This window comes from Lachancea thermotolerans (genome assembly GCF_000142805.1).
Source record: "Lachancea thermotolerans CBS 6340 chromosome H complete sequence".
Taxonomy (NCBI): domain Eukaryota; kingdom Fungi; phylum Ascomycota; class Saccharomycetes; order Saccharomycetales; family Saccharomycetaceae; genus Lachancea; species Lachancea thermotolerans.
Window position 1 is genome coordinate 679,830 of NC_013084.1, and position 16,085 is coordinate 695,914.

Below are 16,085 nucleotides of genomic sequence, written 5' to 3' on the forward strand. Positions count from 1 at the left end.
ATGAATAATGAACTATCTACTCCCAGTCATCATCTTCATCATCATTGTCATCGCCTCCTTTTTCCTGAGCCCCAGCGTCGTTTACCTCGTCATGTTGCACATCTATATCGCTTTTGTTAGGTTCCTTCTTGTTCTCCGAATCGGAAGCTTTGCCCAGCTCTGGTTCTTCCTCCTCATCATCCCAGTCAATTTCTTTATCTTCTTCTCCTTCTTTCTTCAAGAGTTCCTTGCGCTTACGCTCCATCTCAAATATTCTGTTCCTTTTCAAGAAGAATATATTCCAAAAGTCTTGATAGCTGAGTTTTTCAGGGACAAGAGCGTTCATTAGAAGCTCTAGGTTCTTATTCTCGGTGAGAAGCTGTGAGACCTCTGCTGTATATTCATCCACCTTGAAGTCATCCGGTAGTTCATCTTCGTTTTCCAAGTAAATCTTGTCATTACTAGAGAGCATTCTAAGTTCCGCCTCAGTCCTGTTGCCTGCAACTGGAGTAGTAGCTTTAGCATCAGGGGTTTGAGAACAAACAGTTGATGACTTCTGGTCGTTTACCTTAACCACCTCATCAAGCTTTGACCCCAAGGTATTGGTTACGGAGGACCAAAATGATTTGGTCGACACTTTTTTCCAATAGTCTTGGGCAAGATGTTCAACATTCTGCAATTGTGTGTCTAGAGAATCTAAAGCGCCCTGGGCTTTCTCCGAGATGCGAGTATCGAGTGGAATATTCAATTCAACATCCCGTTCATCATTCACGAATTTCTTGAGAGCGCGAGCAGTGCGTTGATATTGCTCATCAATGGTTCCTTCAAGCTCTTGGAAAGCCTTTTCCGTATCCTTGTCACTCTTCAAGTCGCCCTCCACCAACTGTTCTCCATTTCTAGTGGCCTGTTCCTCGTAAAAGAACTCCATTGTGCGTCTTTTTATTGATTTGAAGTACTTTATTAGTGGATAATTAATTGTTAATATAAACTTAGAGTATTCTCTTTATCTAGAAACCGCCAGAACATAAAAAGCCAGTAGGAGTTCATGTCACTGGTGACCCCGCTGTATTTCAGCGCGGTTCAGCCCAATTTCTACAGAGGATCATGCCCAAGAGAGACCAACATCCCATTTCTTAATACATTAGGTCTCAAATACATTCTATCATTGACTCCAGAGCCATTAACAAACGATGCAGTCATGAGCAAGTTTTGCGCCGAAAAGGGCATACAGGCCATACACATTGAGTGCAATAATGAGAAAAGTCAGAAGGACAAATCGAAAACAAAAGTGAAGCGCAAGAAGAAGCCAGTTCCCATTGAGTATGATGTGGTCGTACGATGCGTACAGTTCCTTATTGATAGGAGGCACTACCCCTGCTATATCCATTGTACAAACGGTGAACTGGTTACTTCTCTTGTTGTGGCATGTTTGAGGAAGCTGTCATATTGGAGCACTGTGTCAATCTTTAACGAGTACTTGACTTATACATCTAGCATCAATATTCATGAGCGGGGCTTTATCGAGAATTTTAACCTGGAAATTGAGATAAACGACTTAGAAATGAAAGATAAAGTTCCCTGGATTACGGTACGAGCCTCCGACGTTGCAGATCCTCATGGGGGGAACACGGCTGATAAAAATATTCGGAGGATACAAAGTTTTCCGGGAATGCTCCCCAGGCTCAAGTTTCATAGTGTTTAAAGAGCGCACGTCATTATTCAAAGTCATTGAAAGAGAAGAGCCGCGGCTACGTCCGGATTACCATTGGCTTGTTCAAGCGAACGCAGGACCTCAGATCTTGAGAATCCCAAATCCATTAGCTGCTGCACAACCGATTCTGGGAATGCGCGCTCAGGGTGCGGTTGTGAAGTTTGTGCTTTTTTTGGTGGCTCCAATTGCGCAGATGGAGCTGGTATGTTAAGCCCTTGGGAAGTGGATTCGCTAATCTTCGCTTCGAGGCTCTCGGGGATTTCCGCCTCGCTTAGAAATCTTGTTTGAACCCCTGCAATCCGCAGAACATTATCTTTAAGGTCTATGCAAGCTTGGTGACGCTTCAGCATATCCAAGCCCAATAGCATGTCCACGTGTGTGTCCAGAACAGTGAAGCTACAGGGAACATGCTGCGTTTCGATCTTAACTTGCGCGATATGGATCTTTCCGATTATCTTTTGCACTCCCACTCCGTGCGCTTCTCCGGAGAATCTCTTGTCAATCAGCCGAGAGAGCCCTGCTTTCTCAGCTAGCTTGGTGGAAATAATGGTAGACTGAGCGCCAGAATCCACAAAGGCCTTCACTGGATAGCCGTTTATCTCCAAGTTTACATAGAGCATATGAACTGTCGTAAACGCCTCTGGAGTAAACTCGAGAGCGTTTCGCATTTGCTCGTCAATTTCCTGTTGGCTTATCAGTTCGCCTATGCGTTTTTGGTTCGCGGGGTCATCTGGGTTTCTCATTAGTTCGTCGTACTCTGTTTGCGCGATGCCAAAAGGATTCTGGCGGCTTCCACCTTGCATGCTTTGGAGAAGGTGAGGTCCTGCTTGTTGGCGGAAAGCAGTGGCATCATTTATAATACTCTCAAATCCTGGGTTCGAGCTCACAATCTGGGCCCTTAGAGCGGGGTTCTGGAGGATCTGCTGTCTGGCCTGTTCAACAAGCATGTCCTCCATCGAGGCGCCACTTTGCGAATTTTCATGGACATTGTTGATTTTGGCTTTAATTACAAGCAGCTCGTCATTTTCAAACTGCAGTTCTTGAAGCGTTTTAGATTCACTGCTGTTCAATGCCGTAGCTTTATGAAGCAGATTGTGCTTCGTTGCGTCGAACCCGCATTCGAACTCCAAAAGGGCAATGAGATCTTGAAGACTCATCTCTGCAGTAACGTCCAGAGGTCCAAAGATTTCATCTGTTATCTCACTATTGATTGTAAGTCTCATTGTATGGTGTTGGTGGCGTCGTGGGCGGGATCCTTCAATCAAGGGAAGTTAGAGAAATATATATCAACAAATTTATATCTAAGTTCTTAGGTAATAATGAGGCGAACTCGAATAAAATTAGAAAACAATAGGCCAAGAAATAGCCAACAACAGCATTTTGCTTGAGAAGTTCAGTGTTTACGCTTTTCGTATGCATCAATCGATTTAGGTCCTACTGTTCACATGCAAGTAACTCAGGACCAGGATGGACAGCAAAATCCCCAGTGAGATGCGATATTTCAATTAATACGACCCGTGCATTGCAAAACTTGGACATTGAGCTTGTGACAGGGATACTAGATTCGGTGTACTGAAGAAGGTGTTAAAAGGGCCCTACCGCCTGGCTCACAATGAAATTTATCAAGGTCCTGTGTCCTCGTTTTTTTAATATAACAAGATTTTTGTTCTTGCAAGGCCAAGCCACTAGCTTTGCTCAAATTTGCTGTTGTCTCATGAGATCTTCAAAGGCTAGTACTACGTTCATTTAGGTCGAAGTCGTCAGGGCTGAAGCGATTCTTCAGTGACTTCACGGCCTGTTCGTTGATAGGGACATATTGATTCGATAAGGATCGAGTAAACGGGGAAAGTTCCCCTGTTATGCAAATAATTCGTTCTAATCATCGCTAGAGCTCATCAACACCTGTCAGTGTGATTCCTCTCAGATCGGTAACTAACTCAGGGCTCGGAAAGGAGATTGAGACTCTTTGTTTTTCATGTGGTGAAAGATAAATTAGTGCGAACCTAAGAGCAAACCACTTCCCACCGCGTCTTGACGGTAGCAAACAGCATTACAAAGAGCGTGGCATCAAGCTAGGTTTCTCTGAAGCGTTTCCAAGGAGGAAGGTAACCTCAAGGTCTAGAATTTTTACAAAACCAATTGTTCGGGACGTTAAAGTCGCAACTGCAACAGAGAACCCCCAGTTAAAATAGAGCCTGATAAGCTTGAAGCAGCAATGAAGCGATCTCGTGAAGAAACCGTTGAATTACCTCAAGACTTTGCAGAGAAACATATTGACACCTTTGTCAAAGGATGTCACCACATTCTAGGTGTTGATCCGTCGTTGTACGATGCCTTGCTGTCGAAAGACTTTCAATTGTTTCTGAAGAGAGAGCAGCCTCCAATGGACTTGAATCATCATTTTATCAAGCTTGCAAGCAGCATTTTGGCACAGCAAATAAGTGGCGCAGCCGCGAACAGCGTCAAAAACAAGTTGATGGCATATTATGGCGGCCATTTCCCGACATATCAGGAAGTTGTTGAAACTTTCCATAAAAAAGACGTTCAAGAACTCCGAGACTGTGGTTTGTCTGCACGAAAAGTTCAGTACCTGGAGTCACTGGCAAATTATTTCAATGACAACGAAAAGGCCATTGAAGCACTATTTGAGCAAGACAACGAAGAAATTGCATCTCAACTGGTTGCTAACATCAAAGGCATAGGTCCTTGGAGCGCTAAAATGTTTCTGGTAACGAGCCTGGAAAGGATGGATGTTTTTGCCGCTGATGATCTGGGCATAGCAAGAGGGTGCTCTAAATATTTAGACTGCCGTCCGGAAATATTAAAGGAGTTGATGAGCAAGCGCGTCCAAGGCAAGACCAAACGCAGCAAGATTGTCCACAAGAAGAAAAACTGGAAGATTTATGACGAGGACATAGTGGAGAAATGTGGTGAAATGTTTGCGCCCTATAGGAGCATCTTTATGTTTATTCTCTGGAGGTTATCCAGCACCAACATCGATGCTCTGGCCAAGCGGGAGAAGGACTTTGTTGCAAAGTGATGTTCTTTTCAATAAATATTAGGAGATCTACTCACAAGACCTATTTACAAGATAAGCATTCCCATGTCTCATTTTGCCAATCTGGATGCTTCGGTCAAAATTTTGCTTCCCGCATTTGAATTCGCCTTCGTGGAAAGCCCCCCAACCAAAATTCTCATGGGCACTCTAGGTTTACGCAACTGAGATGCGAAAACGAGCGCGTTAGTCAGCAATGCAATGGCTCCGGCTTGATGAAGGGAGCCTAATGAGACTGGCACCAAGTATAACAGGGTGAATATTCCCAGTGCCACTTGAAGAGTTGCAACGCCCATCATAGAGTGCATGGACTTGATAGCGTTTTTAGGCAAAACGTGCTTCATCCTGTTACACCACATGTGCATGCCAAACACACTGAAGAAAGTAATCGTGGCAAAAATCCTATGGTTGAGCTGCACTGTGGTTGGATTCTCTAACATGTTTCTCCAAAGTAGGTCGCTATCGTCGTCTTTTCTAGCAAAGTTAGGGTCAAGTAATTCTCTCTTGCTAGGAATCCAGTCGTCTCCCATATGGGGGAAAGTGTTGTAGATTAAACCAGCGTCTAAGCCAGCAACAAGCCCACCCGTCATCGCTGTAACAAAAGTCAAAGCCAAAAGTCCCAGGGCGCTCCTACGCAAAGGAGTAACTGCGGGATTATCAAGTTTGGCAAACACGCCGAGAGCCTTTGCTGGGTTCTTGATCCACTTAGCTTCCTTCAAAATCTCTATTCCAGTCCATAGCATACCCATGTAGAGTAAAAACGCTGTGCCCAGATGAGTCGTTAGTCTATACTGAGAGACTGTGGGCTTTGAATTCCTTTCTTTGAGTTGTTCTTTGTCAAGTCCAGACTTGACCATCCACCACCCGATAAATCCTTGTAGGCCAAGAAGAAGTGACAGTGAGAAGATTCTTCTGTTGACACGTGGAGAAGTCTTCCTAGCGGCTGCGAAATAAACTGCAGGGAGGACAAAGACTAAACCAATGGCGCGACCCCATAATCTATGCACCCACTCCATAAAGAAGATAAATTTGAACTCGTCTAGATCGATGTGTGAGTTAAGTTGCTGAAACTCAGGAGACTCCCGATACTTCGCAAACTCCTCCAGCCATTCTTGTTCATTCATTGGCGGTAGGGTACCTGTAACAGGTTTCCACTCAGTTATACTAAGTCCTGATTCTGTTAATCTCGTAAGACCACCCAACACAACTATCCCGAATACAAGGCCCGATGTACCCACAAGCCAATAGCCCACGCTTTTTGAAGAGTTCAAGAGATTTTTGGCAGGCTGTTTCTTTATAGTTGCAGCAGCCTGTCTCAAGGTTGTTCCAGTGAAAAGCCCTCTACTTACTTGGACATTTTTGGCTCTTGCTGGAGATGACCACCTAGAAAAGAGTGAAGGCCGTGCAATCGAGGTTCTAGTCAAAATTCGCGATGCAAGGGCTGAACCCAAGCTGAGCCTTGGCCCTGAATTTCTGAGCAGGCTCCCGAACATCTTCCCGTTTGGTTTGAATAGTTGCGGTTTAGTAAAAACTCTCTGGCTGCTCTCTTAGACTTCAGATCATATATACGATCGAGATGGGCTCTGCTGTTTTTCGGAAATAATATCACCCGTTATTGAAGACTGGTTTTAAGTACTCAAAAAAGTACTCTTATTTTATGCATAAACGAGCGTCAGCGATATTAAAATAATAAAGCCGATAAACGAGACTCATGGCGATCCAATCTTGGCCGGACAGATCGAGTCGTTTCTCAAGTGCGCAAATAAAATTAGCAAGTTCTTCACAGGGGCTTTGACTAATTTTAAATCAAAAAAGCTCGTTATAACAGATTTATGTTGTTACTATAAGTGAGGTTCAAGCCATTCAAGAAACTTTTCGGCTGATTCATGAGACCCACGCTCTAAGTGTCAATCTCGAATGACACTGCCTTGACGTTAAAAAGTGTTTAAATGCCAAAAGTTGAAGGGGGTAATTGAATTTTAATTAAGGCCCATGTCTTGGATCTTTTCTTAATGAATGGCGGATCCCAACAAATGGAGTTTGAACCGTTTCCTATTCATCAAAGAAGTACTTTGAACTCAAGCGCTTATGCCCGCGCCCCACCATTTCAGTGAAGGCAGCCAACTATTAATACAGGAATTGGAAGCGAGTGTTGTCTGTAGCTTCTTGTTGTTTGGTAGTGTTTTGTTGAGCTGACGCGAAAGATTCAACAATATGCGAGTCTCTTCAGTGAGTGGTCGAAGATTTTTTTGGAAACTAATTTGTCTTTTGCTTGTGAGTGAACCATTAATTCGAAATTGAACAGTATGATCAGCAGCAATTTTTCAGTGGTTGTTTCTCATGACAATACCAATTTGTTTGTGGAGCGAGCTATCGGGTTACGAGCTGCCATGTAAAAGTTTTTTTTTTTTTCGCTTGGAGCTTCTTCTATAGTCGGAGACTTGAAACTGTTCATAACGCCCTGACATAGCTCCTGGTGAAGACACGGAAAATTCCAATTCTTTGAAATGTCCACAATATAGCGAATGCTTTATTCCCTGAGAAAGTTAAATTGGAAGATTTTTCTGCTGTGCCTCATATTGTGACCAGAGGCAGGACTCTGCGTCGTCAGAGATCGAATAACTCCCTTCCCGTAATACTTCGAGAAGGAAATAAAGTCTGACCGCCATCGTAGCATCTTAAGCCACGCGAAATATCAAGCGCACATGTCGCACTGTCTGTCTCTTTCATTTCAAGAAGGGATGCAGTCCAAAGTTCGTGAATTCAAAGTTTCAACAACATTTTATAATGAAAGAGCGCATTTAAGTGTGTGTGGCAATAAATATCGGCGATCTGTGTTACGTGAAATCTGAGGACACAGCTTTCGTAAATTTTTAAGAGCAGCTTTTCAAAAACAACTCCTTATTAGCCTTTTATCAGGGATATCAGAACTTAAAACAACTGTCCGGAATTTCTCAACTGGCCTTTTAGTTTGTACGTCTCGATATTGCATCAACTAGTCCTGTAATGCTATTGAATTTATAGCCTGTAACAGGAAGTTGGTAAAGTGGCCTTCTTGGCCGTGAAATCTACAGGACCCACGGCAGCTTTCACCATATGCGCTTCGAAACCATTTTGTAACGCGTGACGTTCTTCAAGTTGCGCTTGGAATCTCTTTGGGCTCGAATTTCATTAGAGCTTGGAGGGACAGATGCCTGCTTTTGTTTTGTGTCGATTTGCTGCGCGTCTGTAGCGTGAAGCTGAGCGCGTAACTGCTCGTCAATCTTGCCCATTCCTGATGACGGTGTCCCCGGAACATACATCTCTTCCGTTACCTTTGTATCTGTACTACCCGTAAGACCATTTGCTTGCATTGCCTGCGACCATCTCGCTAGCACTAGATACAGAACAAACTTTGTGAGAAACAAACAAACAAATGCCATTAACACCATAGCCACACTTCCTGCAACCGAAGTTGAGACTTCAAATAACCCTATTTTCAAAGAAGGTCTGATCATCACGATAAACAGTACTACGAGAGCAGGAACTGGGAGTCCAAGCCGTATCTGGAGTTTTTGAAGATTGCACATGTGGTCATGAGAGATAATTCTTAGGTACGTGTCGTACATCTGAGGTCTAATTCGGTTGAATTTCGTGATGTAGGCGTGTTTTATCCAGTCCACCAATATCTCGCTTCCAACAACAGTCAAAACAGGACCGCACAGAATTCCAACCACGATGGAAGAAGTTGAATTCCAAGACCACGAATCTGGAATTAGGGTCGAAAATGATGTACTAGTTGCAACAAGATTGCGTAGTGCGATAATTGTCAATAGAATTACCATTTGAAATCTTTCGATTATGTCGGAAATTGTAATTTGAAACAAACCCTCCTTATCAAAGCGCTTGAAAACACTTGCCTTGATTTCAGCAAACTGCATTGAAAGTAAGAGGGTTAAAAGGGAATTCGAGTATGAATTCACTGCGACGTTGAGCGCAATGGTCTCGTACATCAAAATGTATCCATGACAAGAAAGATACCCCAACGCGCACATGTTGAGCAATGCTTTCTGTAGCTTAGTCTGACGTGTCCTTTTCGTCTGTACTATTACCATCAAGCTCTGTCCGACGGAAGACAGCATTTTGTCGCACATTTCAAGTACACCAAACATCATGTAAAGTTTGATAGCACTTTGACCTTTGATCCTGTGATAAACTCTCGAAGTATCGACCCTAAAGAGCACCAAGGAAGCAAGAGCAATTAAGGCTAGTAAATTGAACTCTCTATCAGCTTGACGCAACTTCTTCCTCCCTACGAAGTTGTAAAGAAGCCGCGCTGGGAATGTTGTGAAGTAGTAAAGAAACGCGTTGAGACATGCTAAGAGTGAAAACAGCATCAACTTCTCCATATGTAGGAACAGACGTAGCATGTTAAGAATCTGCTCCATCTCATGCTCTGCTTCTTCTGCCTCCCTCTGGTCATCTTCTGCCGACTGATCTTTCCGCTTAGCATCCTTAACCTCAAACTCAGCCAGTAAGATCTCCTTAATGTACTTCCAATGAACCGATCTTTTGGGTTTCTTGGGCTTGGAGATCCGTTTGGTCATTGCCAGTCTCCTTGCTTTTGTTTGTCGAAGAGTTCAACATAGTCATGTAGCTAGTATGCATAAATTGGACAATCATTAAATCACACATACATCAGATTGAAAAGAACAAAAAGACCAAATCATATCATTGTGAGAGCAGGCCGCCTTTCGACATGTCGGGCGTTAATGATATCAAGGAACTGGTACTGAAGCCTTATCAAAGTCATCGTCAGCTAAGTATTAAGGAAGCGGATACAATCTCGCTGGAGCTATTAGACTTGTTTAGTCAATCAAACTGTAAGGATAAGGAGACATTGAAGTACATTGCTAATTTCTTAACAGTTGAAACATATCACGACTTAATAGATGAGAGGAATCTCAACAAGAGGTGCGGATACCCGGTGTGCAACCGGAGCCAAAATAGAGTGCGGGATCCGTATGGCGGAAATATGATGGCAAAGAAGTTTCTGCAACAAAACAACCCATATGCTTATCTTTCGAGCTACTGCAGCAAGTTCCATTACAGGTGTTCACAGTTTTACGAGATCCAGCTAACAGACGAGGCGCTTTTCGTTAGAATCGGCATTCATTTAGATAATCAAGAACAAAACGGCTCTCAGAAGCATGAAATTACTTTGCTTGAAGACTTGATGCAATCAGAGCAGCCCGATCAGCAGGACCTAATGTCTATTGTTAATGGCATAGGTCAATTAAACATAGAGCAAAGCCAACCTTCATCAAGGGAAGAGCTGGAGAAGGATTTAAGCGACTGGCTTTCCCAAATCAAAATTGTGGAAAATGAGAGTCCTTCAATAATGGGAGATATTCTAAAAGAAGAACCAAGATGATGCGATATGTGGGAGAGGATATACAGTCGATATACCAGCTTTACAATTGTCCTTCAAAACTTGTGGGATTTCATTACAGTGGCAAGGTTTTGCTGACTGAAATAGGGCGTCACAAAAGGTAGGTCGTTTTCAAGTAAACTTTCGAACCGCTTTTTTCGGTTTTGGTACATTTTGTCGCTTTTGCGAGCAAAAAACTGCTGCAGGCCTTGTAGAACCGTGTTGTGTTTGTATTGCTCAAAATAGGCAGCCTGTTCGGCGCTCTGGGCTTGCAACATATCAAGGGAGGAGAAGACGGGATCAAGCCACTCCGCTACGGCTTTAACACTAGTACCGTCGCTCGCCGCACGCTTTCTACTGCGTTCATTGTCAAAATATTTGGCTGGGCTCTCTGTTAACATAGTATTCGTTTCCATAAGATGTTCCCAAGCAGCTTCGTGCCATGCCCAAATTCCATTCACACGACATTTCTCCCAATAATCAATATTTTTCTGGTTTTTACGCTTCTCACGACGGATTATTTGTCCTAACGCTTTTGACTGTCTTTGGTTTTTGTTGACCGCGGTTCGTAGAAACCATATCCTGGCTTTCCCAGCCGATGTGTAATTAACAGAAACTTTGGGCGGACCCCGAACCAGTTTGGACTCAATTAAGTGCAGCCTTTTCAAAGCATGATCGTGTAATGCAAGCGGCAGGAGAAGCAACGTCTTGTACTCAGCCGGAATTTCTAGGGGAAGAAGGTTTTTCTGTTGTCGTTCAACGATGTAAGAGTGAATAATATGACTGTTTCTGACAGTTTCAGGATCCTGTAATGGAGGAGAGTGTTCGAGTGCTACCGAAGGAGAGCTCGCCCCGGATCTTAGAGGCTTTTTGGAATATAAAGTGAGCAGTCGCCATGCAGCTGCTGTTTTCTTATTTCTAAGAAACCCGTTAAGCGCTTTGAGATCACGCAGAAGTATGTATATGCTCCAACTAGACTTGTCGCTCTTATGCTTGACTATCGTGGTTCGTGTGATATCTTTTACTCGAGCCTTCAGATGCCACGAGAATGTCTGCCTGGCAACATTTCGAAGGGTATAGCGGTACCAATGAAGAACAAATGTTTTGTGCCGCGCTAGGTTGCTAAAGTGTAAGACCATGAACGCATTTTAAGTCATAAAACCTGGTGCTCAATACACATTCGGTCACTGCTGAAATGCTTCAAGTTACAAGTTTCATTTTACGTTTATAGTGATACGGAGTCAATTATCATTGAGGATTACAGGTCTCTGAGCCCTTTTCCGAAATCGTAGAATAGATGTAATTTACTCCGTTGATACTAGCCTTTTGTGTAATTAAGTCAGCTCCTCTCCCGAAGTTGTGCTTAAATTTTTGCCTGTTGGGGTGTGTGCGACGTTAATGATTTTGACGTCTACAATCAATTTCGCCTTCTGAGTAACAATATAAAATCAATCTACACAGAGCTCAACAACTCCACCACCTCACTGAAAGCAGAGCGACTGTACGATCTAATCTTTAAATGACGTGTTGATTAGCTATTGTACAATGCAGAAATTAAAAACTAGAAGATGCGTTGGGGTACTATAAAACTACTCAAGTGTTGAACACACCTAAGATAAGATCTTATGCGCGAACGTATCTAGTTAACCAAAGCAGAGGCAGTGGCAGACTCGTACTTCCAGTTTGGTGGCAAGACAGAGACGGTTCTGTAGTATCTAGCCAATCTGTGGATTCTGGACTCGATCAAAATCAATCTGAACTTAGCGTCCTTGTCCTTTCTGTTTCTCTCCAAGTGCTTTCTGACAGAGACAGCCTTCTTAATCAAGTAGTACAAGTCCTCTGGGATCTCTGGAGCCAAACCGTTGGACTTCAAGATTCTCATGATCTTGTTACCAGTGATGAAACGGGTCTGGGTGACACCGTGAGCATCTCTCAACAAGACACCAATCTGAGATGGAGTCAAACCCTTTCTGGCGTACTTGATGATCTGCTCAACAATGGCCTCTGGGGAGGTCTTGAACCAAGCTGGAGCGTTTCTGGAGTATGGAATAGCAGAAGAGGAGATACCTTTACCCTGTAACGTGATTGTTAGTAAACCTGACGACCGACGACGATCAAGGAACACGTGTCGGAACCAGCTCTTCACTGCTCAACGGGGAGCGAGCCTTCTATTCTTGCATTTGCATTTGCATTTACAATGACTTGGAATCACCCAGCTAGTGTAACGCGTGGCACGAAGACTAAGCAACGTCCACTGGAGTGAGCGCCCACGCCCATACTCCTGATACACACCGGTAAGCTTTCTTTGAAAAACTGTGATCCGACGAATCTCTAAAAGAAGCCCCAGAATCTGCGGATTCCATAACCCTCTTTTAAGAGACCCTTTTAACAATGTTCTCTAATACCACAAATATTCAGCATAAAAGAACGTACGGAAGAGTGCATGCGACCCATTGCGACTGATTTTTGTTGATTGGTTGAAGATGTTTGACTATAACAGTAGACCTCAAGGTGGAAAGCCTGATGATACTCTCGCTACTTGTATATTTTTCACATCACGATGAGTGCGTGAATCGTAAAACTGTTTGGGCGACACGCTGCCTATCTTTCGTAATATGGCGAAAATTTTCACTGTCTCGGAATTTTGCGCCGTACAATGAATGGGTGTTACAGTAGCAGTCATATGCACCATGTACGAACCATCTAAAAGTTAGGGCATACTAGAGTTCTCGCTTGGTCAGCGGTGAGATACAACGTCCAGCCTGCTTATAGTGAGCTTCATTCGCTAGGCCTCCTCATTAAAATGCATAGGAGAGAGCGTCTGTTGCTGTCAGGCTTTAACTAATTGATTTTTTACAAGGTACGCAAGGGGCCAGTGCCAGAGCAGTCTTCGTCCCTCTGCCCACAGTTAAGCACATATAATTTCTGGCCTTGCATCCAGCACGCCAGAGAACGGCAGACTCGCTCTAGGTCATCCGTACTTGCGTGTATCATGGTATTATATAACGCCTAGTTCGTGGAGTCCTAGGCCTATTGAGTAGCTTTGGTACTTGCTGTGCGCAGTCTGATGGACTGTCTTGCGCTAGGCTGACGGATGCTTAAGGAACTAGGGTCTCCGGAGTCCAGCCGTCTAACCCTGTATCTGCTCCTTTAGCTCCTCAATTTCATCCTCATCCTCTAGTCCAGTGGCCACTTCAATAACCTTGCTGACACCGCACTCGCTTCTAACCATCTCAAGCGCGCCGGCATATAGCATTTTCCACTCTTGGGAAACAACAGTAGCCGGTTTCCAATAAAGGAGAACTAACGGAGTCTGCTTGCGCCCGTCTGCAGTTGTCATAGGATAGCACAAAAGCACGTAACGGGGTGCATTGTCTGGCAGCTCCTCGCCCAGCTCTTCTAAGGAGCTTGCTTCGCGTAATTCTTCGTCATCGTCTATGATGATCTCACACGAAGGTTTGGGCTCGATCTTGATAACTAGCGCCTGCAGAGACTCAGATCTAGCTGTGGCGGTACGGTACTTCCTGATAGTGTTTTTCGTTTCAGTGGAAATATGGTACAGCGATGACATCTTTAATTGTTTCGTCTATATACGCTGGGGCATTGTAGTTAGACCACCATATGGGGGAGGTTATGTTTTTCACCTTTTCAAGAAAGGGCCGTCCAATGTCACAACCGTATAAATGTCAACAGTAGTTCTTAACATCTGCTTGATTTAAAATGCTGAACTGCATGATTCCTTTCGAGTTTCAACTCCCATGCTTTTAAATATATTCTTGAGCGCCTTGCTTCTCTATATCAAAAAGTACTTATCATCCTTGCAGTCTGATGGTGTACGCCTGATGACCTCTTCAATATCCCACCTTGGAGGTTTGCCGTCGAGCGAACCACCTGCTTTGCCGGTGCTCACCTTGAGGAATAACTTTTCGCCAACCTCGTTGACATGACGTAGAAGGTAGTCTATGTCCTCTTTGGTTAATGCAGCAGAAACGCAGAATCTAACTCGAGACTCGATCAATGGAGTCGCGGGGTATGCCACAACCACTACAGCTATCTTTCTTTGCAACATCATTCTTGAAAAAGCTGGCATCTTGGAAGGAGCATACAATAGCATGGGTACCACTGGCGAGTCAGCAATGCCATAAACAATGAAGCCCAATCTTTGCAAAGCTAGTCTTAGATATCTCGAGTTGAAAGCAATACGTTGCAGTCTTTCGAGACCTTCGCCTGGGTTGAGTTCACCAGTGATGATCCGAAGAGAAGCAGAAGTTTGCGCGAGAATGGGGGCAGGAACAGATTCACCGTAATTTGGAATTGTCAGGTCACACCTCAACTTGTCAATCACCTTCTTATCAGCTGCAATGTAGCCGCCGGCCGCGCCGAAAGATTTTGTGAAAGTTCCCATCATAATATCGACCTCGGAAGGGTTAATACCAAAGTAGTCACACACTCCGCGACCTTGAGGGCCTATAGCACCAATAGAGTGCGCCTCATCCACAAAAAGATAGCATTTATATTTGTTTTTCAATTCGATTAACTTGGGCAGATTGCACATTGTTCCCTCCATGGAAAAGAGGCCTTCTACGCAAATCAAAATTTTCTTCCAAGGCCTGTGAGTCTTAGGCTGACCCTGAACAATCTGCTCCTTAATCAATTTCTCCAAAGCCTCCATGTCATTGTGCTTAAACGCCTTCACCGCGGTACCAGATAAACGGACACCGGTTCTAATAGAAGTGTGGTTAAGCTCATCGGAAATGACGAGACATTTGGAGTCCAAGATAGAATTGAAGAAATTGGCATTTGTACTGTAACCCATAGAGAACACCATCGCGTCTTCCTTGCCAACAAATCTCGCAACAAGCTTCTCGGTTTCCAGATGAAGGTCTGAAGTACCCGCCTGGGCTCTAGGACCCCCTGCGGTCAGGCCATATTTGTCGACACTTGCAATAGCGTTGTCTGTACATTTGCCTTCGCTCTGTGCGAATCCCAAGTAGTTGTACGAAGATAGATTTAGACACATGGTGGTGGTTCCTGGGTGAGTGTAGTAACTGTTAAGGTCATGGGAAATTCTGTCAATACATGTAATGAATCTGCCTGGAACTCCAGTGGTTGGTCTAGAGAAACAGTCGTCAATCCTTAGCTTCAGCCTCCTCACGTAAAAACTCTCAAATTTTGAGAACCACGGAGCGAGACCATCCTTTTCCAAAAGCTCGCGGTGCTTTTCTTTCTGGAATGTCATTCCCAGATAGTCATGGATATGCCCGAGTATAATAAGTATCAGGTAGTTCAAGTATGTGATAACAACCACATAGTAAGGAGGTGCGTCCAGGACGGGATCCCGTAAAGGTTCTCCGTTCCGAGAATGGACTTGATACAGATATTCATCAGAAGTCAGGGGGCCAAACTCATTATTCTTCTTGTGCTCGACCGATTGCTTGGCGGGCCCAAAAAGAGGCACTTTGGTATTTGAAATGGAGCTCATTGCGCACTCCTCGGCTACGGTTTTTTGAATAGGTTCTCACCAGGAGCTGCTCTTCGTGATGTTTTCATCAACCAACGTAGCACTAATAACGGCCGAGGAGAGTACGAGCATACTGTGCGTCCGCGAAAAGACCTTTTCTCCCACAAGACCTTTCTGAACCACGTGAATCGAAGCATGAGATCGCTTTACGCACACTTCGTCAAGACTTCAGAAATATGCTCTTGGCTCCTGCGAAATCAAGGGTAAAGTGTATGTTACATTATATGAAGTATTAAACTAAGCTGATACTGGCATAGGATGGAAATATTGTAGCTGGTATTTATCTTTGAAGGCAGATTGTTGTGACTTTGGCAACTCTCCTGCTCCTGCTCTTGTAAATGTTTACCCATTGGCTCAGCAGAGAACTGAATAATACCCCAGTTTGATCCGTTAGCACTGCTGAATTACC

General features: G+C 44.0%; 11 protein-coding genes across 11 annotated transcripts; 3 read left to right on the forward strand and 8 right to left on the reverse strand.

Annotated features, from left to right (window-relative positions):
• Positions 1-16: 16 nt before the first annotated feature.
• DOS2 (Dos2p) lies at positions 17-907 on the reverse strand (the record flags this gene model as incomplete). Its single annotated transcript, XM_002556168.1, has 1 exon — positions 17-907. The coding sequence occupies one exon, from the start codon at positions 905-907 to the stop codon at positions 17-19; it is 891 nt and encodes a 296-aa protein (XP_002556214.1).
• A 117-nt stretch (positions 908-1,024) lies between these two features.
• Positions 1,025-1,681, forward strand: OCA6 (protein-tyrosine-phosphatase; the record flags this gene model as incomplete). Its single annotated transcript, XM_002556169.1, has 1 exon — positions 1,025-1,681. One exon carries the CDS (start codon positions 1,025-1,027, stop codon positions 1,679-1,681), a length of 657 nt encoding a protein of 218 aa, XP_002556215.1.
• Positions 1,682-1,704: 23 nt separating this feature from the next.
• Positions 1,705-2,913, reverse strand: DDI1 (Ddi1p; the record flags this gene model as incomplete). The annotated part of the gene is made up of 1 exon (XM_002556170.1): positions 1,705-2,913. One exon carries the CDS (start codon positions 2,911-2,913, stop codon positions 1,705-1,707), a length of 1,209 nt encoding a protein of 402 aa, XP_002556216.1.
• Positions 2,914-3,905: 992 nt separating this feature from the next.
• MAG1 (DNA-3-methyladenine glycosylase II) lies at positions 3,906-4,730 on the forward strand (the record flags this gene model as incomplete). The annotated part of the gene is made up of 1 exon (XM_002556171.1): positions 3,906-4,730. The coding sequence occupies one exon, from the start codon at positions 3,906-3,908 to the stop codon at positions 4,728-4,730; it is 825 nt and encodes a 274-aa protein (XP_002556217.1).
• A 68-nt stretch (positions 4,731-4,798) lies between these two features.
• COX15 (Cox15p) lies at positions 4,799-6,238 on the reverse strand (the record flags this gene model as incomplete). Its single annotated transcript, XM_002556172.1, has 1 exon — positions 4,799-6,238. One exon carries the CDS (start codon positions 6,236-6,238, stop codon positions 4,799-4,801), a length of 1,440 nt encoding a protein of 479 aa, XP_002556218.1.
• A 1,596-nt stretch (positions 6,239-7,834) lies between these two features.
• EMP65 (Emp65p) lies at positions 7,835-9,331 on the reverse strand (the record flags this gene model as incomplete). The annotated part of the gene is made up of 1 exon (XM_002556173.1): positions 7,835-9,331. The coding sequence occupies one exon, from the start codon at positions 9,329-9,331 to the stop codon at positions 7,835-7,837; it is 1,497 nt and encodes a 498-aa protein (XP_002556219.1).
• A 152-nt stretch (positions 9,332-9,483) lies between these two features.
• On the forward strand, positions 9,484-10,158 carry RTR2 (putative protein-serine/threonine phosphatase; the record flags this gene model as incomplete). The annotated part of the gene is made up of 1 exon (XM_002556174.1): positions 9,484-10,158. One exon carries the CDS (start codon positions 9,484-9,486, stop codon positions 10,156-10,158), a length of 675 nt encoding a protein of 224 aa, XP_002556220.1.
• Positions 10,159-10,211: 53 nt separating this feature from the next.
• RRG1 (Rrg1p) lies at positions 10,212-11,294 on the reverse strand (the record flags this gene model as incomplete). Its single annotated transcript, XM_002556175.1, has 1 exon — positions 10,212-11,294. The coding sequence occupies one exon, from the start codon at positions 11,292-11,294 to the stop codon at positions 10,212-10,214; it is 1,083 nt and encodes a 360-aa protein (XP_002556221.1).
• Positions 11,295-11,794: 500 nt separating this feature from the next.
• RPS13 (40S ribosomal protein uS15) lies at positions 11,795-12,609 on the reverse strand (the record flags this gene model as incomplete). Its single annotated transcript, XM_002556176.1, has 2 exons — positions 11,795-12,229; positions 12,589-12,609. 2 exons carry the CDS (start codon positions 12,607-12,609, stop codon positions 11,795-11,797), a joined length of 456 nt encoding a protein of 151 aa, XP_002556222.1.
• Positions 12,610-13,285: 676 nt separating this feature from the next.
• AIM7 (Aim7p) lies at positions 13,286-13,726 on the reverse strand (the record flags this gene model as incomplete). The annotated part of the gene is made up of 1 exon (XM_002556177.1): positions 13,286-13,726. The coding sequence occupies one exon, from the start codon at positions 13,724-13,726 to the stop codon at positions 13,286-13,288; it is 441 nt and encodes a 146-aa protein (XP_002556223.1).
• Positions 13,727-13,948: 222 nt separating this feature from the next.
• LCB2 (serine C-palmitoyltransferase LCB2) lies at positions 13,949-15,637 on the reverse strand (the record flags this gene model as incomplete). Its single annotated transcript, XM_002556178.1, has 1 exon — positions 13,949-15,637. The coding sequence occupies one exon, from the start codon at positions 15,635-15,637 to the stop codon at positions 13,949-13,951; it is 1,689 nt and encodes a 562-aa protein (XP_002556224.1).
• Between the last annotated feature and the right edge of the window lie 448 nt (positions 15,638-16,085).